Source organism: Malurus melanocephalus, unplaced genomic scaffold (genome assembly GCF_030028575.1).
Source record: "Malurus melanocephalus ecotype Western Australia unplaced genomic scaffold, MMel_1.1 scaffold_9, whole genome shotgun sequence".
NCBI lineage: Eukaryota > Metazoa > Chordata > Aves > Passeriformes > Maluridae > Malurus > Malurus melanocephalus.
Genome location: NW_026623241.1, coordinates 3,033,652 through 3,059,215, shown reverse-complemented (window position 1 = coordinate 3,059,215; position 25,564 = coordinate 3,033,652). Strand labels below are relative to the sequence as shown.

General features: G+C 37.0%; 1 protein-coding gene across 1 annotated transcript in view; it reads right to left on the bottom strand.

Annotated features, from left to right (window-relative positions):
* Positions 1-23,073, bottom strand: part of PDGFC (platelet derived growth factor C) — a 53,314-nt gene extending 30,241 nt beyond the window's left edge. Inside the window, exons 1-3 of the mRNA XM_057375273.1 lie at positions 23,058-23,073; positions 20,561-20,756; positions 1,949-2,129 (exon numbers count right to left, since the gene is read on the bottom strand). Coding sequence (XP_057231256.1) covers positions 1,949-2,129; positions 20,561-20,756; positions 23,058-23,073 — 393 coding nt within the window. The remainder of the gene's footprint in view (positions 1-1,948; positions 2,130-20,560; positions 20,757-23,057) is intronic.
* Between the last annotated feature and the right edge of the window lie 2,491 nt (positions 23,074-25,564).

Sequence of the window (25,564 nt, the reverse complement as noted above, 5' to 3'; positions counted from 1 at the left end):
TTTGTTTTTTTTTTTGGCATCAGTTTTTTTTTTTGGCATCAGTTTTCAATAGCTTTAAGTACAAGAAGCAGGTTTAATCCTGGAACTAAACAATATATATTTAGTTTACAATCTGCTGTCTGAAATGGGTAATTGTAGTCTGCATGACTTATTGGGACATATTTTTTGTTGAAAAAGATCACAGTCCTTTTAAAGAGAGATTAGAAAATAACCAATAAGCGGTTGCTAAATGCACATTTTGGGGCGCCTTCCAAATTCCTGTGACAGCAAATGGGCTGCTTTTGTCCATTGCATATGTTAAATGTAAGTACTTTGAACATTAAACCACTGTTTTGCTAGTGCTGGTAATTTAAACTTTATAACTGCTTTTCCCCATCAAATATTAAGGAAGAAACTCAGACCATTTGTATAGCATGACATAAAAAAAATTGTACATTTACTATTTTCAGGTGCCTTTGTTTAATCAATTCCAGAACAGAACATGGGATCGCACATAACTTAGATTGACACATAGCAGGTAGGGTGTAATACTAGAGCTGTGACAATGAAATTTGGCACCAGCCCCACAAATACATGTATTTAGTGATTTTTCTTTTGCCATTTTCTAAAAGTAATCGTACTTACTACATTCTGCCCTTGGGTGTACCAAAGTTTAAACCTGGCCTTATTTCAAGTTTGGAGACTGACATTTTATTTAATTTTAAAATTTACCATTATCAGGTCATAGTATTCTACTAACAAAAGCAAATCTACTCATAAAAGAGTCAAATATRTAGATCAAACTTTAAATATCTAGATCAAACCTTTAATAACTTTAGGAGCAGTTCTTCCTTAGGCATAAGTATTTAAAAATATTTATAGGAAAACAACATACGTAAATATATATATACAAACATCCCACCCCCACCACATTGCACTGACACCAGCATCAGCACACTAAAAATATTCTTCTCARTAACTGAAATTTTGCCAGTGGGGAGAAGGAGCAAAAAAGGCAAAAAGTAAAGTCAGCCAAGTGCATTCTGAGTGAAGCACGTGTCACTGGGGTTACAACATGGATTCTTTTGATCAATTTTTTATTGAGCTTGGAGATATTTTCCACCAACTGAATACCACAGACCACAAGACTACTTTGGAGAATCAAAGTAAATTATGAGGAATTGAATGAAAAGTACCCCTTACTCTCTTTAAATATGGAATAGCTATTCTAAAACAAGTCAGCTCCTGTTTTTCTCCATTCTAATGTTTCAAGACATCCTCACATCCTTAAAATTCTATCAACTTTTTTTTTTTTTGCTATCACAGATATTTCATTTGGTGAAAAAGGTAACAAAAAACTGTTGACAGTGAAATTAGTCATTTTAGACAATGACTGTTTTAATACTTGTGATTTACAAGTTTTAAGCAACAGTCAAGAGAAGCCTAAAGTAAAGTTTACACAGAAAATTCAGTGGAAAATGAGCATTATTGATTGTCTGCTTTGTCTCTATAATAAAACTATCCAGAAGCATAAGAACTCTTCTGTTTGGGAACTAGGTATTAWTATTTGGTTGAGTATGTCTAATAGAAGCTGACTAATAAAAACAGTAATTTCTTCAGTTTCATTTTCCTCTTTCAGCATCATACTGCTGATTGGTCTTTTTCTCAAAGCTGGAATTCTCTTTTTTTCCACAGTACAGTATTAGGAATGCAAACATTTTACTGAAGTTTCCACACAAACAACCAAGCCCACAACTTCCTAGTCCAAAGCCATCCAAAAAGAACCACAGGAGCACTCAGTTAAAAAACAGAAACAAAATGTACAATTCAGGAAGACAGATTGCACACTATTATTATTATTATTAAGAAATAAACAGTAATTAATCTTAGCCTATTAAAAGATTCTTTTGAGGTACCACTTCAAAGATTTTGTATCCTGAAATGTTTCGATCTGCAACATGTTACTTACTGGCATAAGAAGTGTATAATGGATGCAGAATCCAGGTTCAGAAGGAAAATATTCATCAGACACAAATCTTATTCTGATCTGGTTTCCTTTGGAGATTTGTCTGCCTGGCACAGTACTGGACCCACACCAGCGCCCTAAAACAGTGCCATCACTAGGCTCTTCGACTTCTACAAAGTCATACCTGAACAGAAAAGAAAATAAAATGTTTATTTACTGACAAAAATCCTATAAAATTCCTAATTTAACCAATAAACTGACTCTTCAATTTTTCATTTTTTTAAATGCTAAACGTGTGCTGCCAAAACCAGCTATTTTAAACTTAGCTCTCAAGTTGCTACTGACTTACATACATAATAAAATCATGCAGTGAGGTTATAAAAATAAAAGCAGAGTTAGCATTTTGAAGASACCCAAGTGTACGGTTTTGCTTCTTGTACAGAAAGCAATTACCACATGTGTGATAGGGCAGAATAAAGTCAGAGGAAAAAAGACTGTAATTGCCTGAGTGGTACAGTAACTCACACTGCAATGTCACCAGGGAAAGTTTGGGGTCTTTTTGGTGTGGAAAACTTGCTCTCCTGTAATGCCAGTGGTGAACAACTTCCTGAAGGTTAAGGTGGCTTAGTGAAACATGGATGGAGTTTATGCATATCCCAACAAGGCATTTGTTGAGCAAAGACCTAGACTTCTCTGCCTGTCAGAAAGAATTTTGGAAATATTGACAGGAGACATAGAGGTTGGGAACTTTGAGAGAATGAAAGATATTAAGTTTGATTTAGTTTCATTGCATCCCTGGTGATCTGTGAACAGCTCCAACCAGATCCATGAAAGGTAACYAAGACATGCCAGTCAATAACCAATAAGCTTCAGTATGGCATAAAAAGGTCCTCATTTTCACTGGAAATGTTTCATGGGTTCCCAAGTCATAAAAACATGGAAAGGCACTGCTCTAGAAGGCACATCTGCTTTCAGTGCTTTAACCTGCTTCATGTCAGCTCCCCAGCAGCCCACTGACAGAATAAATACTGACTATTTCAGCTGCATTTCCCCTGCTTTAGCCTGAACCCCCTGAGCCCCAGTGGCAGCACAGCCCAGTGCTTTGGGAAGGTGAGTGAGCGCTGGGTAAAGCAGGGCAAGCATTTGGATGCTCTCAGCTGCAGCTCCCCGAGCCAAACTTTTACTTTTAAACCACAATTTGTATCCTAAGCACGAGCATAACAAACCTCTGAGGAAGTTTTGAAGTTTCTGATATTTTTATGTTCTCTTGCATGTGCAGTCATATATTAAATACATCTCACATAAATCTAAATTCATAAATAGCAGAGTCCTTTTCAAGGGTACAAACAGTCCTACCTCTGATGAGAGCAAAGGCTCATATTTTAAAAAACATGCACACACACACACACACACACACACACACACACACACACTCCACCTAATATGCCAAACTATATTTAATGTGAAAATTATTACCTCATAAACATTTTCTACTAAAGCTTTTCTGGATTTTTTTTTCAGTAAATCTAATCTTTATAATGATTCCCAGTTCCCTAGTTAGACAGCAGGCAATAAATTCTTGCGTTGCATGTTTGTGCAAGACTGACTTGCACATTTATTATCTCCATTTAGAGGACCTCTATTTTTTTCTACTTAATTAAAAATGAATGCAATGAATATGCTCATTAACTGTGTTCAAAATCAATTACTGCCATGTACCACGGTTTTAAATCTTTGTTGAACTTACAATACTAATTGCTTTATCATTATCTTTTTTCCCCCAAACATGAACTAATTCCTTTCACAGATCCACCAGTGTTTTCACTTTATGATCAGGTATACAACTTATTACAAAAGGCAATGTGTACATTAATTGTACTAAGGCCTCAGGGCTCAGCACATTTATCAAATTTATTTTGAGCACTGAGCATTTTTCTTTTCAAGATCAGCTTATGAAGTTTCTAAAGACTACCTTTCATATTTTTCTAGTTAAGAATATGAAATAATTACCTACCTCTCTGATTTTTAAAGAGTAAAATATGCCAATATTTACATTTATTGACTTAGGTTTAAGATGTCGAGAGGAGTCATGGGGCTTAGTGCTTTTACCAARCTTGCTGTACTTTTTATTGCACCCTTTGGTATTCTGGTACACCTGAAGTAAAAAAGAAACTCAAATTCCACAGTTTAAGTCCTAGACCCTTCAAAAAAAAGGCTAATTAATTCCATTAGTTGAGAGGTAAACTTGAGAGAAGTATTCTGAAAAACAAAATAAAATTCAGCTTGGATAATGACATTTTTAGCCAGTAACTTTATTCCTGTCAGTTATCTAGGCTAAATATGCTATAAGAGCCTGCAAAAAGAGCCTTCTGTGCAACTAAAATTCCTCAAAGTGCACATCTGGACAGAAGTCTGAACTTTCTGAAAAACTAACAAAACTTTCAGATGCTTAGGCATTTACATTATTGTGTTACGTMATTTTGCAGCTGATGTCATGGGGCCAAGGAGCAGCAGGGACAATAGCACAGCCATGGAAATTTATTTCCCCATCAAGTGAAGAGTGTATTTGAAGCACAAGAGAGCTAGGATAAATAACCAAGAACTGAGAAGTTATTTTCCASCTGCAGTGGAGTAAAAAATGTTAAAATGCATGTTGGACTTAACAACACAGAAGCCTTCTTTTCCTTGCAGTATGCAAAGGAGCAAACACAGTCCTCTGTGACAATGACTAGAAACGCTCTGCTGCAGTATCTGCAACATTTTAAAAATATTACTAAATAAAATTTATGCCAAAGAAGCAGTCCAATCTCCTTTCCTGGGACAAGAGATGCTTTTGCCTTTAGGCATGATGCCCACAATGCCTTCTGCTCTACCTGTGGCAGAGCATGAACTCCCCTCCCCTAAGGCCCAGGTGCCTGGGAGAAAGGATTGAATTAACAATCTGAATGAAGACAATTTACTGGAAAGGAGCAAGGAAGCAACATAAGCAGCACAAAGCTTCAGCAGCTTTACAACCAGGAAATGTATTTTCCAAGGGTATGTGTTTTCTTCTCCCTTCTACATATTTTTCTGTGGTTTACACTGTCATTTCCTAAACATATTCTGACAGGCTGTTTACCTTGGCTGGAGGTTTTGTGACCTTTCTATGGCTTTCCTCTGCCTCCAGAATTCCACAAATATATAAAAAAATGTAGGAAGCAAAAATCTACCAGATGAAACACATCGTCATAGCAGTGGTGTTGTTGGATCTTTCCATCTGTATACGGATGTATTATTTGTGCCAAACAAAAATCTAAGGAGCCCATTAAAACAGTGTGATAGGTGAAATTTCTTTTTCCTTCCTCCTTTTATAAAAACATGTGTGGTTTWAAAAAAAAAAAATAAGACAGAAGAAGTTTTTAACAATCTCTATCAATTTTTTAAGCATTTTTTGTGGGGCGGTGTAATATTTCTGTTCTAACTTGTTACTTAAAGCACATAGAATTCTGAGGTTTTCCTGGTATCAGCACAGCACACCCACCTGCAGAACCAAAACATCCAAGGTCCTCTGGCACMTCACCAGACAAACTGTTGCAAAACAGTACTGAGATGGTTTGGATATCTTCAATTTTGGAAACATCAGAAATTGCTAAAAACTGTCATTGTGAAAACATAGTTTTGATATTTTCCTGATCAGAATTTTAATACAATCATTCTAAAGGAAACTTGACTTCCCTCTTCTATCTCTATTCAAAATAATTTTTATTTCTGCAATTGAAATACTTCTATTTCCTATTGAAAAAAAAAAAATTATTGTTTTCCATCATTTGATGTAACTGTGCATTTGTATAGACAAAAGTGTGAGGTAATGGTGATACCTTACAAAGTCTTCACTTCTTAGATAATTTTTAAATCACATATGTAAGTAATACTATTGCCCTTTGTAAAATAAACGTATTTGCCTATAGAGGGAAGTAAGGCCAAACACCTGACTTGAAGACACTTTTTTCAAAGCTTGGCAGAGTCAGATTTATCTGAGTGGAAAAGGGAACACTGGAGCATGACAGAGGCTCTCAGATCCTTGGTACCAAACCACAGCTTTGTTATTCCCTGCAGGCCAATGTGCAGCAAAATAAGTGTGATGGGACAAGGGGAATGCAGAGTTTATGACAAAGGGCAGAGGGAATGTGGGAGGACCCCAAGAAGGAAGAAAAGGACACAGTGGCATGCTGGATTAGAGAAAAAACTGTATTTCAGGAAAGCAACAAGCCTACAGACATTGCAATACAGTTGTGAAAAGAAAAGCATACTGCATCCTTCACTCAACAGGTRAACTTTCTTTTCTAATACCAATACTGCCCCTCTCATTGAGACAAAATTAAGTTTTCCTCAAAGACAAAGGCACAGACACAAAAGATACATCACGTGACATGAAAATCAAAATGACACAAAATTTAAGTCATCAGTAATAACAAAAACTGCAGGTAGGTACTTGTGCAGTACGTTTCAGTTTATGTAAGAGGAAATTTTTCTTCTGGTATTATTTATTTTTCTTTACAGTGTGACCAGGTCAGGCAGCACAACAACTTTTGTCCAAGCCTGCAAGCTTCAAAGAGCCATTTAATTAATTTCATTGCCTTTCAAATACATTAATTTACGCCACAGTGGTTTGTTGCCAGGCAGAAATATCTAAATATCTCAGGCTGGGAAAGACTGGACCATTCTGTCCAGTCCCCCATTGAGCCAGTAGATACAAAGTTCCTGCAACTGCAAACCACCAGCAGTGCACACCAGTAAAAGTTGCCTGTTAATACCCACTTGCCAGATAGGTGGCAGATAAAAGAGCTCAGAAAGCAGACTTTCTAGAGGAAAAGAAGGGAGATGGAACCTTGACTGAAATGATGGCTCTGTGACAGCACCAGCAAACACTCCATACAGGGTAAAAGTTAACTAAACATTATTCTGCTCAACATTATCAGAAATGCTTAACTGGGGCTACTCTGAGTGACAGTAAAGTCAGGATACTGGAAGAAAACATTTTTTCAAAAACTAGCCATTGTAACGTTTAAACTATTTCCTCTGGATTTTGTCTTACCAATATGAATTTCTGAACAAAGTCACCCAGAGCCATTTGACTGCAGTTCCTGAGGCTCACAACACGGATTGTTTACCCCTGGGATTCACCCTCTTTAGGAGGATTTGGCACTGCCTTCCCCCTGTAAGAGRAAACTCCTTTGGATATCATTACAGATCATCCAACAATTCAGAAAAGAGTCACATTCTATGATTTCTGTCATGAAATCACCATGCTTGATGTCTTAACATATAAACAGAGAAAAGATGATGGAACAGCAGTGATTGGATGTGAAATAAATTTCCATAGTAGTTTCTGTATTTGCTGATCTTATACACACTGTGTCATAACAGTCACTGGAAAGAAACAGCAAACCCAGATTTAATCCAAATAAATAACTGATGAGGTCAGTTTTTGTACTCAGAAAATTATGTTTAATTATATACAAACATCACTTCTAGCAGTAGACATCACTTCCAGCCAGCGAATGAGCCCCAAACCCCCAAGTATCCTGCCATGTCTACATTTTCCATGAAATAAAGATACTCAAGGTATAAACAGAGAACATTTCTAACTGCCATTCACCAAATATGGATTGCAGCTTCTGTGCCAACCTACTTTGACTACATCTATTTTAGAATGTGCAGTAGTGTGCATTAGGAACTGCCTTATGGAAACACGGATTCATTCACAAATGTTAGATGGTTGCCATGGTTCYTCCTGTTTAATCTTTTCTCATAGTGATTAGTAACAGCCTCAGGCTTCTAACACAACCACACAACTCCCTCTGTATTTCTACCTTGTTATTTAGGATACATGGGGAAAAAAAAAAAAAATGTTTAATCCTTAGATTTCAATTCTCTTCCCTTTCATTMACTGTAAGATACTTTGATTATAAATATACACTTACCACATTACAAGTGAAAAGGAAAAACAAAACAGAGTTTAAACCCCCAAATTCTACTCTTCAAACATCAAACTTTCTCAARGAAAGGATGCACTGGTAATTTAATTTGGAGAAATTAACTTTGCATTACYACACTCCAGTCTACCAGAAAACAGTTCTCCGTTTTCTGTGGATCYGCTGAAAAGTGGAGGTATCACATGAAGCTGAGAAATATACATTTTGCAAAGCAACTTTCGTTCCTTGGTGAATGCATTTTGGCAATACATGCAAAAATGAGAAACTCAAGGAAATGTGTCTCTTCTCCTCAGAACTGCACTTTGTGTCAAGTTGACTACAGTGCAAGTTAAGAAACTGCATATTGCTAAAAAACATCTAATTTCCCTGATGACTAGGAAACTGGCACACAAGCAAGTCTAGRAAGTACATCATCATGACTGGCATCTAGGTGAGCTGGTAAGCACTTGTGTATCTCCACCCATAAGCACATGAATACCCTGTGACCTTCGAAAATGACATCTGCCTTGTGGGGACAAAGGGACATTAACTTTTCTTTCCACAAGAATGAGAAATTGGAAACTAGATACATTAATAAATGGACTTCTGGCTCTAAAACATAAACAATTTTATGTTCAGACAGCAAGCTTGTAAGTATTTAAGCCTATATTATRCTATTAATAAATAGTAGATACTGATTAAGCACGTAAACAAGTATTTTTAGGAATACAGAACCGCAGAAATCRTCCCCTGGCACAAAGTAATTTATACCTGTACAGCTTTTATTGATACAGAATTTCAAGCAACTGAATAAGAATCTTATAGGAAGAGACAGTATAAATCTGCAGATCAGAACTGGAGGTAAGGAAAGCAGATAGTTTCCCAAACTCTTCCTTTTAAAAGACTGATGGTCAATTTTCTTAGAAGCTWCCTATACTTCATTTTATTACAGAATGACACTATTCCCAGTGCCAGTCAGAACAAGAATTATGTTTAGCTTTTTTAAATACGGATTAAATTTGGTCAAAAAATGGCATGTGATGAGTAGGACAGAGGTATAAACAAAAAAAGTGCATGACATTTCATACCATCCCCGCTATTACTATATATCAAAGATTAATCTGAGAATTTGGTGAGCTTGGAAAAAATGTATGCATACAAATCAACCTGCAAACAATGCCCCAGTCCATGTCCTTACTTTGGCCTTCATCTTAAAATACAAAGAATAAAGTTCTGTGGAGATGAAGGCTCCAAAGATTTCCAACACTCACAGTTACTATGCTGCACTTACCTTTTTCTTATCTGACTACTGATCCTCCTGTAGTTATATAAAATACAAAGTAAATAAAAATAAGTAAATAAATAAAGTAAATAATAAATAACTAAATAAATTGATACATAAAAACAAATAAAAATAAAATAAAGTAAATAAAAAATAAGATTTTCCAGAGAATTAGAAATTATTTGGAAAGGTTATTTTTCAAGGACTAATAAATGGGTAACATCTACACGAAACCTTTTCTTGTAAGCTTTCACGTCCAACTGTTTACTTCGTACTTTTCACTGCATATGTGGGCCACAGAACTCTTTAGTGTTCTGCACAAGTTATGAATTAAAATAAAAACACATATAACAAAAAGGAYAAAAGGGCAAAGTATTCTTACTGTTTTGTGCAGTAGTACTCCTATAATTTGTCCTTATCTCCTGCTACGCAAAGCATTACCTGCATTATTATTACTTTTATTATTATTATTATTTCACAATAAAACGCCATGTGGAAATGGCCACCAGAGTTCAGGGTCCTGCTGTACAGGACATCACACTCCAAAGCACTTTTGCCCTCATAAAGATGCAGCCCCTGTCTCTCCTCAGAGAGTGAATCAGCTCAGCAAGCATCCTGCACTGCACAGTACTGCACATTCCAGATTTTGGAGAACTAAATGCCTTACCAACCTTTTCCCAGGACTCTTCTGTAAAGTCTGGTATATTTTATCTTGGGAATTACGGGGATCATAATAAATCACAAGTTCCTACTGTACAGATCAATGTTTTGTAGAAAACCAAAAACACTGACCTTGGAGTTTCACATTTACAGCCAAGGCTGTAAAGCACTTTTTCTAACCCACTATAAAATTTCTTCCTCTACTCACACTGTTCACAGTGGTCAGTGTATCTGTTCCAGCTTCTGTGAATCCAGAATCACATTTTTTTACCATTGTTTTTCAAGCAACACTTGAAGTATTTATTCTAGTATCCCAAAGAATAACTTCTTCTTTATGCATACTCCAAGATATTCCAGGATATAAATCCTGGAATGCAGCAATGGCTTCAGTCAATCATGTGCAAATCACTGGCTAAGCAATTTCCTAACAACATTTAAGAGTATAGTTTTGGGTGAAAAAAAAAAACCAAAAAAAAAAACAACCAAAACCATAAGGAGCATAAGGGGCATTTTTAGCAATACAAAGATTCACCCAGAAGCAGCTCCCCTTCCCCTGAAGCAGCCTCTGATGTTAGAACACCATTACATGCCTGGGTAAGTTTCCCACCTTCCCTTTCCCTCCATATTTAAATGAAGGCTGAGGCTCTATCTATGTTTATTTAAATGAARACACCTTAATTTTTTAGCTCAGCAATACAATAACATGTGGCCTCTTGGCAGCTACACCTGCACCTGGTAAATTGGCAGGATTTACCAATGCAGCACAGACCAGCTGTCATGAAGTCTGATATTCTGCTTCAGGACAGGCTAGTAATTGCTACTCAAATAGAAATTGAGAAAACCCTGTAATGTAACTGTGCAGTCTGCATGAGCCAGAAAAAAAGTGTATTCCYAGTCCTAGCAGGAGATAATTTTTCACCTAATGAGAGTAAGAAGTTTCCCCTCACTTCAGTTTTACTAGTTATAAATTGATGGTCATGAACTTATGCAAATCTATTTTTAGTCCAGCCACAGTGTATGAATCAAAAGCTAGTCTGAAGAGATACAGCTTAATAATTGGTGTTACAGTGCTGCTCTCCCTCTTCCCATGCTACTGTCAGAAAATGAGATGAGCTATTAATTTCACCCTGTGAAACTCCTATGATGCTCCCACATGGCCATCTCATATTTTTTATAATAATACATCTTTCTTTTCACAGTTTCTGATGCACAGGCATTTTCTCAGATGTCCTGATGATCAGCTGAGAACAGATTAATGAAAATTGCATTGCATTTTACTTCTACTTTATCCTAATAGAGCAGCATCAAGTGCCAGACTGGATTGTTACTAACTTGTTTGACTGACAATATTTGCTGCTAACGTTGTCTAACTACAATTGCACGTGAGCAACACACTCTGTTAAAATGCTGCTTATTTGCTTAAAGAAGCAATCATAGCATCTAGTGGGAGGAAAGAAAAAAGGAAGAGGACAAGGGGAGAAAGAATAAAAGAAAAGCTGCACAACAGGTGAAGAAACACACTGTCCATCTAGGAAAGTGCGGTTGGAATGTCTGCTATTCCTGTTTAATTCCATTTATATACCTGATGGTGAGTCTATCATTGTTAACTGTATTGTGAGTAATCACAAAACATCAGGAAGGGAGTGTGTGCTGTGTTTACACTGGCACACTCAGACAGACATGGGATAATTTTCAATTCTGCTGCTGGCCCTGACTGCAGCTTGCAYTTGTCCTGACATCAGGACCTAAACTGAGCCACTCCAGGAACTGCAGGTGGCTACAGGGCCTGTCAGTGTCCCTGAGCCCAGGCAGTGTTGGCTCACAGTATATTTTTCAGCCCCCTGAAAGCAGAGATCTATATCCACATTTCAGTAAGTGGTGGGGTGGGAGCAAGGGAACTCCATCAACAACAACTGTTCCCAGAGCACCCGAGACAGAAGCAAGACCCAGCAGTTCCACACTCACATTCAAAGAAAATAACTTCAGTCTCCACCATTAGAAACACTGCCAACTATGGTAACATAAAACAATTTTAGAAGCAATAAATTAGGATTAGGACCGTTTACAAAAATATTTTGATACTGGGGAAACAGTTTACTTTATTGAAACAGCTTGCTAGAGATTGAGAGGACCAGGAAGAAATTTTAAAGAGCTTAAAATTTTTTTAAGTCAATGACTGTAGATTAAGTCAATGATTTTTCTGGTGTGAAAAAGGAGTAAGGGATTATGTCAACTGCCCACTCATCAGCAATCACTCTCMTACACGCTCATCTGTGCTGTGAAAATAGGTTTCAAATTACTTCCAAAATAATATCTACTGCATTGTCCTCTAGCAACAGTGGATACTAAAAATGAATACTGCATTTACTGATATTGAGGGAAAAGCAAAAGGGCAAGAATGCAGACTSTGAATGGAAGTTTGTGCAGCATATCCTCCTGGTCACATCACAGTGCTCTGCTGTCCTCCCATTCCCCTCAGAGAAGCATCTCCTTCACTTTTCCTTTCTTATGTTGCATTCTGATTTGCTTAGAGAACACAATTTTGCASTTCTAAGTCCTTTCTGTAGAACAGAAGAGTTTACTCTCCTTGAAGTTAGGAAATGTGCATTACAGAGTAGCCTCAACTGTTATAAACACATTACACTTTGCTTTTCTGACTTCTTTTTATCTTCTTTTATTGCCTGTGATATCTACTCTGTCACACTTAKAAATCTGTTATCATGAGACTGGTATCAATCAACTTTTAATAAGCAGTAGAGAAGCCAAAAGAAAGGATATACTTCTGGGTATGGTGGACACCTCTGCCACAGTGTGAGCAATGGACAGCAGATAAACCAATAGCTGAAAAATGAGTTGATGTTTGAACTATGCAGCAATCAAAGAAAAATGGGTTTTTTCTAGAACCATGCAGTATCCAAAAGAAAGATARTTCTAAAAAYGTAAATAAATAAATAAACCACATAAACCCAACAAAACAAAAAAGCCCCACTACAGTTTTTTTCAATGAAACCAGAACAGAGAAGAAACAGATCCAGATATTTATTTTAATGCAAAAAGCCCATTCATTTTTTCTTCAAAACAGTAAGAAAGGAGGAAATCTATTTGATTCTTCTGTATTCATTAAACTGAAATAACATTGTTACATTTCAAYTCCCATGAGAGAAATAACCTTTGTAGTATTTTTCTTTACATTTTTTCTTTATATAGAAACAAACAATTTTTAGATAATCAAAGGATTCTGGTCCTAAATCAATCTAACCTCTTACCAATTTTGACCCCGTGCCACAACTCTCATCCGTCACTTATATCCATTCAGCACTCAACTCTCTTGTACTGGCACTATTTTTCAGTTGACTTGCAAATGGATCGAAGAATTAAAAATCAAAACCATAAAAAAGCACTCCATGAACATCAGAAGAAATTATTTCACCAGCCTGTGCTAACACAAGTTTTATGTCTTTTTCTACATACTGTTCCTAAAATGCCACCTTTCTGCCACTGATAAAACGTCAATTCTGCTACAAAGAACTTCAGATTAAATAGCTACTTCASAGTAATTCTGTGCCATCAGTATTTCAATTAAACTAAGGCACTTGAATGCTAGAACTSATCCCAACCATTTAAATTATATATCACCCTTTCAGACTTTGAATAAAAATGATTAACAAGTAATTTATGTGTTCAGAAAAAATTAAGTMTTTTCCATTGAGGAATGAGAATTCATATGCTTTTTATAGTTCTGTATATTAATGAACCATTCCTTTCCAAATAGATCTGAGTCACAGATCAGAGYCATAATAAATTTTACCTTAGTTATGGTTTTCCATTTTTGCTGAAGAAGTGACAACTAATTATGTGACATTTTCGTATCGCTGATATGTAGAGTCACCTAAACAGAGCAACCCATTCATTTGTGTTGAATCTCACAGAATCACAGATTCTTCTGAGTTGGAAGGGACCCACAAAGATCATTGAGTCCAACTCCTGGCCCTGCACAGAGATATCCCCAAGAGCCACACCATGTGCCCCAAACCATTGTCCAAATGCTTCCTGCACTCTGTCAGGCTTGGTGTTCTGACCACTTCCCTGGGGAGCCTGTTCCAGTGCCTGACCRCCCTCTGGGTGAAGAACCATTTTCTAATATGTAACCTAAACCTCCCCAGACACAACTTCAGGCCATTCCCTCAGGTCCTGTCCCAAGGAGATCAGAGTCTCCCCCTCCTCTTCCCCTCCTGAGGAAATTGTAACTGCAGTGAGCTCTCCCCTCAGTTTCCTCCAGGCTGAATGGACCAAGTGACCTCAGCCTCTCCTCATGGCTTTACTTAAGGCCCTTCATCATCATCGTTGCCCTCCTTTGGATGCTCTCTCACAGCTTAATTTTTTTTACATTGTGWCACCCAAAGCTGCCCCCAGCACTCGAGGTGARGCTGCCCCAGGTCAGAGCAGAGCGGGACAATCCCRTCCCCTGCCCAGYTGGYGATGCTGTGCCTGATGTCCCCAGGCCATGGGTGGCCCTCCTGGCTGCCAGGGCACAATGACTGAGCTACAACTTGCCATCGACCAGGACCCCCAGGTCCCTTTCCGTGACACAGCTGTCCAGCTTCTCTTTCCCCAGTCCATCTGAGCACCCAGAGCTGCCCATCTCAGGTGCAGAATCAACCCCTGCCCTTGTTGAATTTCATCTCATTGGTGATTACCTCATAAAAAATCCAGGTGGCTAAAACTGAACATCTGAATTTCTAAGGCAGAAAGAAAAGGAAGAAAACTCTTTTCTTACAAAAGAGGATTAGTCCTCACTATGACTTTCATCTCTACTTTCAAGATTCTGTGAGTTTTGGTACTGAATGTTTTGGGGTTTTCCCAGTTTGAATCTTTAAAATTTTTGGGGGCTCTCTCTTTTCTGAATTCTCAAATAAAGGTGGCAGCAGCAACTCCTTCATCTTCAGAAGTATGTGGGGAAGAAGTAAAAATCCCAGCAGCCCAGCTACTTAGCAACGTGAGTCACCATGAGCATTTTCCGCGTCAATTCCACTTTAAATACAGAGTTCACTTAAAGGTCTTTATGCAGTTATTCAAAGCCAGCTTGAACTTTGTACTTACTCTGGAGATAACTTCATCTTCTGTAACACAGTCCATGAGAAGCATTTAACACTGTCTGATAGTAAAGACGGGCCATCAGTTGTGTCCAGAAAAATACTTTTTTGGGAACTAGATCTTGTTGCCCTCAAAAGCCTCAGAATTAATTCGTACTTTATGTGGAGAGTTGTAATTCTTTAATGAATCWATGCTTAATATTATTGTGGTCTTCACATATATACCAACATTGATTCTATAAGGAACTCAAGGTAAAACAAGAAAGCAATTTTTTTTTCTTCCTCCTGGGGTTGAATTTCTTCTGTCCAGAAGAAAATGATGCTGACATCATCCTTTCATGCATGCACTCCTTTGATGTTGCAAGGAGCTTCCATAAAACGCAGCCAAACAGAAGTAAAATATCAGTTGTCTTTTTTACTTAGGAATTAGAGAGTCCCAGTTATACATCTATATTTTACTCCACATATTAGATGTACCAATTTGTGGTAATAACAAGAAAGGAAGCTCCATGTGGCTTAACTAGCTCATTGTCTTATATTACATAGAAAGATTTCTTTGGAAAATTACGTAACGAAATGTTTAGTCTTTTTATTGTGTTTACTATAAATTATCACTGTCTAGCATCCATTTGAAACAAATTACATTAAAAAAAGACTGCTAAGCAAATATTTTCCTTCTTCATAGCCACAGACAAAAGACTGCATCTGTGTGTTTCCTCCTTAATACACTTGTTTCAGTGTTGCGATACTAGGCCAAATCTTCTAATTTTTAAATTCTTATCAACAATCTCCTAACAATAGATTCATTATGAACACATATGACTGTTGAAGCAGTCTGGATTACAGTTTCTACCACAGAATCTTCATGTTCTGTGAATGGAAGGCAATAGCTCAGTCACAAGAGATCTGAAGTGAAGGCAAGTAGCCTAAGGAAGCACTTAGGGAAAGAGGAGGTAGTGAATTTAATACATGTGGCACTGAATAATAAAACATCCTCCTAAGAATCCTCAGAGAATGAACATTCCCAGGATTAAAAATTAAGTATTGAATTTGACATGAAGTGGAAAAACAAGTCGCAAAGATTTCACCCTAAGTTAGCACTGACAGCTGCCTTCAGCTGAACTAATTTTCTGCAGGAAAAGGTTTCACATATCAAGCAGACAAGCTTTTAAACTYTTTTTCAAGACATTATAGATTATTGCTTTACTTATACACGTAAATGAACACCTTCACACCTGCAGCTGCCAAAAGCCTCCCTCCCCCAACAAAATAAACAAGCAAACAAACAAATTATAGTTGATAATTTAAATTATTGGAGGACTAAAGAGAGGTGGAAATTAGTGTAACCATCCTGATATGAAGATGCTGGTAAAATGGTATTTATTATTCTACTATCAGTTAGTTCCACAGCCTTTTACTCATGTATTTTTATCCTTATCACCTTATCCACAGTAATTGCACTTTGGATTTGTGAAACATTGCTGTGTTTTATTATATATAATAAAAGTCAGACTGTAATTATCTGATGTTTAGAAAGAACAGCTGCAACCACTGTTAAGATGAATAACTAGAGGCACTCCAGTCACTGGGAAAGAGCAAGTTTGACACATGCTACCAGTGGAAGAAAGACCCTTTCCTTTTCCTTTCCTGTTGCAGCCTTGCATTGTAATCCTCCACTGTACAACCAACTCACATCATCAGAATTCCCTTTAAAGGCAACTGTAACATCCATGTTCTTTATGGAAGAAAGCTAAATCTGTGTCTTGCTGTCATAGAGGAGTTCATCATAAAGCTGTTATCACTTCATGTTCTTATCAACAGAAAGCAACAAATTTGAACAACAAGCAACAGCTGAGCAAAAATCAGTTTCTGGTCAAAAGGAGTTATGGCAGCTCCCTCACGATAGGAGCTGTCTGGCACAGAAATGTAATGGTTTTATGATTAAAACAGCATTGAGGGGCTAGCATCATGGAAATAATGACCTGTCATATCAGCTACCATATCAACAGCAGAAAAACTGCATTTTTATTTCACCAGAAAGGGCAGGGGTACACAATCCAAACCCACAATGCCTCTGTTTGCCAGAAATTCACTGCTACTTCTACCACATACACAGCACTGCACAMAACACCCAGGAGTTACATACTTCTCCTTTTTACTTGGTGGGTTTGCAGGGAGATTTTTTTTTGCCTGTAATATTTATCTTTTGCAAGTCACTACTGAAATCAAACCAAGTGTATGAATCTGAAATTACTGCAATACTGCAGAGATTTATACATCCCTACTGTCAATCAAATAACCTCAATCTCTTCTAGACATACATATGGATTTAGCTGCCAAATAAATTGGAGTTTTTGTTCGCTCTGGAAAGGACACAGTGGGATTCTTAACATTTTGTCCATAGGAAGAATCAAGTGCACATGAAGTAGAATTATTGGTAAAAAACCAATAAATTATTGACTGTTTTTTAAGCAATGCAAACATGACCTGCATGAATTTCAAGTACATCACTTCTGTAAAACCAGGATAAAAGTCACCTGGTGAAATACAGGGAAAATACCAGAATTTTATTCTAAAAACCCTGTAATTTAAACTTTGTTGCCAAAACATATAGAGCAATCATGCTCAAGACTGTTAAGAATTAGCACAATATGTACACATTAATGCCATTACAGGTGAGGCTGAGGCTGAGGCTGAGTCAGGAGGGCTGGCCTTAAACACAGAATTAGTTGTAATGCAAACTTGCACATTAGTAAGTACTGCAGGTTTAATGGCAAGTAAAAACAGAGTGAAAAAAAAAAAGCCATGCAGGATCTTTTTGATTTGCATTTGGGAAAATATTTGAAGTAGAGGCTAGACTGGTACCTGCAATATATCTGTAAAATATGGTGTTTGCTCTAGATGAAAAGACTTCATTGAATAGCTTGGAAAGTCAGAACTGACTTTGAAGAAATCTGAATGTGGAGGTCAGCCAGATACAGGAAAAAACTTGCCACAGCTTTGGGATACATGTACAACATTTTATATTCACCACTACCATTGTATTCCTGTTATAGAACCATTCAAACAAAAAACACWTGTACAAGTGGATATGTTTGAGTTCAAATCTTCTCCGAAGTATGAGCAATATTTGAATTATTATGAGATTAATAACTGCTAATTATATTAAGCTGATGTGCCCCAGCATATTCTCTCATTGGCCCTGTGAGGTGACATTGCAGGGCACCACAGCCACACTGATGATGGGGAAAGCTCTGGCATTACCCAAAATGAGCAGCTTAAGAAATAGGTAGAGGAACTGAAAACTGTGACAATGACCATGGCAGGTAACTCGTGAGGTTGTCTCATAGGCTACTGAAGGAGAAAAAGATATCCTGGTACACACTGTACACTGTTGCATGGAAAGTCTAATGTTTCCTGGCTGCATTTTTACTTAGTTTCAGTCATATGTCAGAACTAAAGGTACAGAGTTACAATAGATTAAACTTTATGAGAGATTTTATCCTGTCCTTTGTCATATCRGCTTGTTTATGGAGAAATCCTTGAGCACTCTACACCAGCAATTCCGATTTGTGTGTTTCAAGATGGCAGAAACACAGTATGGTAATAAATACTGTGGGATGTAGTCAACAAAAAAAACCCAAAACCCCTTAATTTTTCTACAGAAAATATTGGAGGAAGTATAAATAATTTCATTAAGAACTCTAATAGGTAAGAAATGCAAGACATAAAGAGAGATTACTCTGGCAAATGGTAACTTGACGTGTGTAGAACTATTTTACATATTTAATCTCTACATGTTTATTTAGTTATTTATAACTAAATGTCAGTTGTTTATATTCCCTTCACATCAAGCAAGGTGCAATTTCTTTCCTTTACTTGTTACTGAAATTAAAATTCAGAGGATCCCTCGCTATGTTTTTTTCTTTTGGTTAAAATAAAAAATATAAATCTTTTTCAGAGAGAAATATAACTCTTTTTTATCTTCCAAGCAAAAAAACCCAGTATTTTCTGAGTCGGGCACTTATCAGGAATTGCATTCATACAGCTTCCCAGTATCCCYGCACAAATAGGAGCATGATAAGATTACAACTGAGGGAAGATTATGAGTGACTTATTAATGTTTCTTAATTTGTCAGTACTATTGTATTTAGCACATTGTTTACTTAAAATAAATGTACTCCAATTGAAATACTATGCTAGTTATAATATTATAAAATATTTTAACTTATCTTACTTCTCTCTTTGCAAGTGGACGAATGAGTCACCCTACCTGGATTCTCTTTCACTTGCCACTTCACTCTGCCATATGCAAAGAAAAGAAAAAGCAAGCTAAGTTTTCACTTTAAGAAAAKAATTATTGTGCAAAAGGAGTGCATTCATTCAAGCAAACACATGTTTATCATACTTAGCACAGTACTGACATGGCCTTGGTAATTAGAATTATCAAAGAAATTTAGAATTATGAAAGAAAGATACTTATCCACCTGTTGTAAACACCTTCTCCCACATTAAGTGCAAAAATAACCTCTAAAAAATTCAAACTTGTTATAAAAAGTTGATACAAGACACAAAATCAATGGAATATCAGTTAATTGGAAACACTGAAAGCAAGAATCAAGTCAAATGTGTATACAAAAACTGACTTCGAAAGAAAAATCTTGGGGGAAGTACCTCTCCAGGAAGGCATCAAAGGAGAATATTCCATCCAAATGATATATTTTATCTGCTACTTAATTTACTGAAGAGTCCAGACAATGTACCACTATTCACACATCAGGATTTTTTACGATGTGTTGCTGCGATGACAGACAGATACAGGATACAAGAGTTTAGGATCACTCCTATTTCACCCTCCCAYAGGAAATACAGATGTCAGTCCTACTGCCTCACAAAATATCCAAACATTGGATATCCAACCACATGGCTCAGTTCAGAACTATATCCRTGCTGATGCGTGTTATTATGTCACCTTTGTTTCTCTCCCAAATTACAAAGCCTTCAGCTGAGAATCATGGAAGGAAACAGAGATTCCCCAAGTCCTACAGAAACCTTTGCCAGTGACTGAGCGAGAAGATACTCACTGAAGTCAGGTGAAAAACAGAACCACTGAAAAATGTCAATTAACACAGTACTTTAAGTGCTGTTTTTCAGAGATAACTTGACAATTTAAGGCCATTTAAATATTGTAGAGTAGTGAGTGGGGATGTCTTGAACAGAGATGTAGCACTTTGTATCATGACCTGAATTCTGCTTCAGGTGACTTAGAAAAAAATTCTCTGTAAAAATTACACATTCATAATTCTAACATTCTGTCAAGAATATTTTCCCAGATGTCAAAACTTTTACTTGAGAGACAGATAAATATATCATATATTTGTGTTGTAATATATCTATGGCCTGGATACTGAATGCAGAAGTAAAAATGAGAGCACCCCAGAGCTTTCAAGCATGAAAACCCCCTCTAGCATTATAAAAGAAAACCATAAACCAATACTTTAAAAGACACATTTTAGAAAAAAAMTTAATATGCAAGTGACAATTTTTGCAAAACGCAGGCAACTTTTTTTTTCATCCCCAAACACCTCCTTTCAGAATTTCTCAAGTGAAAGGGAAAGTAACTTACTTGCAAATGTCATCTTCTGGGTCCTCCAGCCCAAACCTTTCATCAAAWGTAAGCTGTATCCACACGTTTTCATCAAGAGCTACTAATCTCCACACCAGCACAGTGTTGCGTGGGTATGTGTGTGGAAACTTGGGACTGTGAATACTCCCATTAGTAGTCACAGTGATTATCTTCTCATGGTGAGGATCCTGCACACCTGCAATAAGGACAGAATGGAGGCATCAATACTCACACCTTCTCCTTTTCTCAAAGTGTTTGTGTAGTATGCACAGTAGAAACACTTTGGTCTTGTTTGCTTTTCTCCACCTTGCAAGGATTTCAGCTTGAAAAGTCCAATGTAATCACAACACGAGAGTCATAAGTATTACTCTGATAGCAAAAAGTATATGATATATACTACTAACATACTTCTATTCTTCTGGACTTGTGCCTTCTACTTGTGGTAGGAAAATGGTAACTTTTAAGTAGAAAGGCTGCTGATATAAAAGTCACAAGTACTCCTTTGATGGCAAAAAGTTGCATTCAAATATTCAAAAAGCTTCAACTGCTGTTTAGAAAGCAGAATGGAAGTTCAAGTGGAGATAAGAGAAATGCAACTGCAAAGTCCTGACTGCCAGACTGGACTTGTCAAGGCCACCAGCCCGAGGGCTACACCATGCAGCATCATGAACCTGCTGATGGATTCAGTTCTGTGTCACTGCAGAGATCTCACAAGGCTACAGGGAGAGGTCTGCTCACATCTGCCACAAAAAGGACAGTTCAAATTTGTCTTGTGTTAATGAAGATTTCTCTACATTTACTGGGTCCAGTGATAAGGAGTTTGATGACTGCCTCCTTCCTGAGGGCTGTGTCAGAGCAAAGTTGTCCCTACAGAGGAATGAAAGTGGGACATGCTTGGGAAACTTGGGAAAGACACCAAGTGTGAGAAACTGGCCATTTACAGATGAGCCTCAACGAAGGGCACAGCTCAAAACTGTTCACAACATTGTTAGATTAAATACATTTAAAATTAAATTAATGTTTCACAGCGTGTCAGGAAATTAACTCAAAAGAAATAAGGCAACTATGTTTGATTTTTAAAGGCCACATTAATAATGACACTACTGAAAAAAACCTCTTCAGGTTGTGGGTTCATAAATGTGAGGAATTAACCAAAAGAAAAGGACTCATCTAGTGAGCAGCAGCCATGCCTTTCAGARTTACAAGAATTATCTTCACAGTAGCTCAAGAAACCTCATTCTCAAGTGTCCAGTATTCACAGGAATGCATATTCAGCTGCTGGAATCAGCTCACATTGGGTATTTAGCTGCAAAAAAAACCCTAACCCCTAGGTATTGACCTAATCTGGATACATTTTAACATTGTGACACACAATGACAAGATCTCTAAATTACAAAATTTATTTCCATATCAAATAAAGAACACCTCTTTATGCTATAGCACATGACTTTTATTATTTTCACCTTTTTCTACAACCTGTATATGGTGAGATTGATATTTCACTCAGTAAGTTACAGAAATTCTGCAAGGTACCTATTAATAACTTCTGTAAGAAAATAAAGTTGTAGTTTTGTACTGAAGAGTTAATATTACTTTCTTTTCAGCCATTCATTGTTTTCAGTTAGATATTTTACCATATTTTTCTGATTCTTTTTTATAACCAGCATTATGGTGAACATTCATTTGAAGTTATAAAAGACATACATACTTCAGTCTACTATGAAAATACACATTGCAATTGTACCTTATTATAGCCACGTRTAAAGGTCAACAGCTACATGAATGTAGTGCAAGAAAAGAAGGCCACAGAGACTGCATTGCTATTTCAGAATAATTAATCTATACTTAAATATAATTTAAAGTCAGATGAACTTTTGCCTTCTATTCTTCTGGACTTGTGCCTTCTACTTGTGGTATGAAAATGATAAATTTTCTTTTAAGTAGAATGGTTGCTTATATAAAACTGATGGGGTGTGTTCTTGCCAGTATCCACACGCACTTGCAAAGAATTGAYTGCAGTAAGAGAGGACAGCAGTAATAAGGAAAAAAAGGCACAAAACCAGAATTCCTAATTTAGATACTTCATTGGGTTTTTGTTAGCTGAGTCACAAGCATTTTTCAGTAATGTACAGTCTGTCAGCTGAGAGCTACATACAGAACACAGGAGCCAAAAATAATAAAAATTACTTTCCCAGAGATTAGCACACCAGAGTGCTATTTCCAAAATATTCAAAGGACCACCATTTCAGATAAACATGTCAAAGTGTGGTTTGATGACACTATACTTAGTGGCACGTTCAGTCTTTAAAAACACAAAGAGGATTACAAACCATGACATATTTCACAACATATTAAAAAGTGTTTTTCTTTTACATCATCAGGGCACTGATAACAACAGCACTGCAAGCAAGGACTGCAAATAGTCCAGGCATATCAAATGAGACGTCAATAAGAAGAGGGAAAAGAATGAAGAAATAGTGAACTGCATCTCCAGTACCTTCAAGCTCCTCCATTTCTAATGGAAAAATATCTATTTACTTTACACACAATAGTGTTACATGAATGTATCAAATTCCCCCACGCACCACTTGCTCCATTTCAAATATTTGCTTTTGCACAGTGGAATTYCTTCTCTTACAAAAGAATTATTTTGTACAACTACAAAGGCAAGTAATTGCTGCCACTGGAGAATGAAGCTTGTTATTCCTCTTCAGATGAGCTGCAATATTCCTTTTTATCTGTTCTATGTAAATTGTACCAGTGTACCTCAAAAAGCCAGCCTTTTTCYACTGAATTCAATCATGTTCTGAAAATTTCTTTTGAGCAGACTGTGTGAAAAGCACAGCTACCTATACATGGCTAAGATGAGACTATGGTCCCTTTGTGGAATGACTTTGCAATTCCTGGCTTTATTTTAGGTGTAAATCAGTCCAAGTTACACATAAAAGGCAGTAACAAGCTCACTCAGATTTACAGCAGGCAGCTGTAGAACTCCAAAGCTATACACATAGATGCTGTGTTTGTCTGCCTTTCTACGAACAACCATCCTCCTCACTCTCACCCTGGTCAAAAAAAAAAAAAAAAATTATTACTGTGCCAACAGCACTGAGTAACTCTGAAGCATCAGTTGAGGTGAGGACTGAGGCACCATCTCAGCCAGGAGACAACAATACTACAGCAGGAAAAGCGGGACAGACAAGAACCAAAACAATGTGTTTGCATCTTTAACAAACTGAGATCACCTTCAGCAGAAAGTCCTGGAAAAGAGTCAAAGTAGACAGGAAAGATCCCTGAGCTGACCCAGAGATATGACACGGTTACTCTTATGAGGAAAGGCCAGCACGCATTAGCATAGCCTGGAGTTGAAGAATGAGTCGCCGCAGTTGTCTTTGATGTGGTACAAGATGCTATCGCCAGATTTATATATCCATCAATGCAGAAGGTCTGCCCCTGAAAATTACAAGATTCCAGGCATTCTGAGAGCACGGCAGTGCCTAACCCTTCCACCAATGTAGTAATGCAGAKGAAAAACCACAGTATCACCAAACAGATCAGCAGATGCCACTGTAAACTGAAATTAAACCCACCGACTAGACAAGCTCATTCCTGCCTACTTCAAAGTAAGTCTCTTCCCCCATGGGCACAACACATTTCACAAAGATCAGCGCTGACACTTTTTAAATATAGCAAATACCTCTTTCTTAGTACATTGTAATCTCTGCATTTTAGCGAGGGTCATGGTTAAAACTCAGACAAATTGCATGCGGTTCAGAARACAGGAACTGCAGAAGAGAGGAGCACCATGGGTGGAATAATGACCTCAGCACTGATTCACTTAAAAGGTCACACAGTACTGGTAAAAAATTCATTTTAAAATACTTTTGCTAAAACTACACTTATTTCACAACAGGACAACATTATTGCTAGTCACACAGTCTTAATATATATTATTTGGTTAATTTCATTTGATAGCTCTAAATTATGACAAACATCTTTTAGGATTTCAGAAATAGCATTAGCTCATATGTCACTATCACTGCTTAAAAACAATAAAGCCAAATTCAAATATAAAAGAAGTCTGAACTCCAAATACTTACCAACAAACATTAGTGATTTTTCAGATATACAGCAATGTTGCAGTTTGTGATTTTTCTGTTTTTAAACAGAAACAAAAGATCACAGCAACTAACTGATCACTACCACAGAACTTCAGMGGCAAGCAGGATTTTTTAATTAATTGAAAGAATATCTGTACAGCATCCCAGCATCCCCATATAATTTTCACAACCCTCCCATCGCTACAGAAACTGAGGCATTGTAGAAGAAATTCTTTGAAATGTAACATAAATTCTATTTCTTCCTCTTTCAGCAGACTCCCAAGAAGCAGCAAGCCTGCTTTCCAAAGTAGTAACTCCAGGCATACAGGGGTACCTCTTTCTGAACTGTCTCTGATTCAGTTGCCTCCAGGCACTTTCAGCTATTATCTGAATACAACAGTCAAAAGAAATTTAACTCTTTTGCCAGGCACAAAAGGAAAACTGGAAAATCATCTTTTATTGGCAGAAAATTAAAGACAAATAGCTCTGTTCAGTACTGTTTGCACATAAAATGGCCATCAGGGCAGAGTCACTCACAATCATACAAATGTTGCTATGCAGAGACCTCTGGAGACCTCAAGTCCCAGCTCCTGCTTAGGTTACAGATCTCTCACTCCAGAGCAGCACTTTCATTGGAGGACTGGCATTTTCCAGACAATGCTCAAAGCCCCTCACAGACGGAAACTACACAGTGCCTTGGGATAACTTTCTCTCTATGAAAGATATAACTAATGTCCAATTTGATTGTCTCAAGCTGCAATTTTTAGCCATTTTTTTTTTCTTTTTGTGGGAAGTTTTTTTGGTTTTTTTTTTTTGTTTTGGTTTTTTTGTTTTTTTTTTTTTTTTTTTTTTTTAAGGATTTGTTCTGGTTTTACACCCTGTACCTTCTACCAGGCAGAGTTTCACT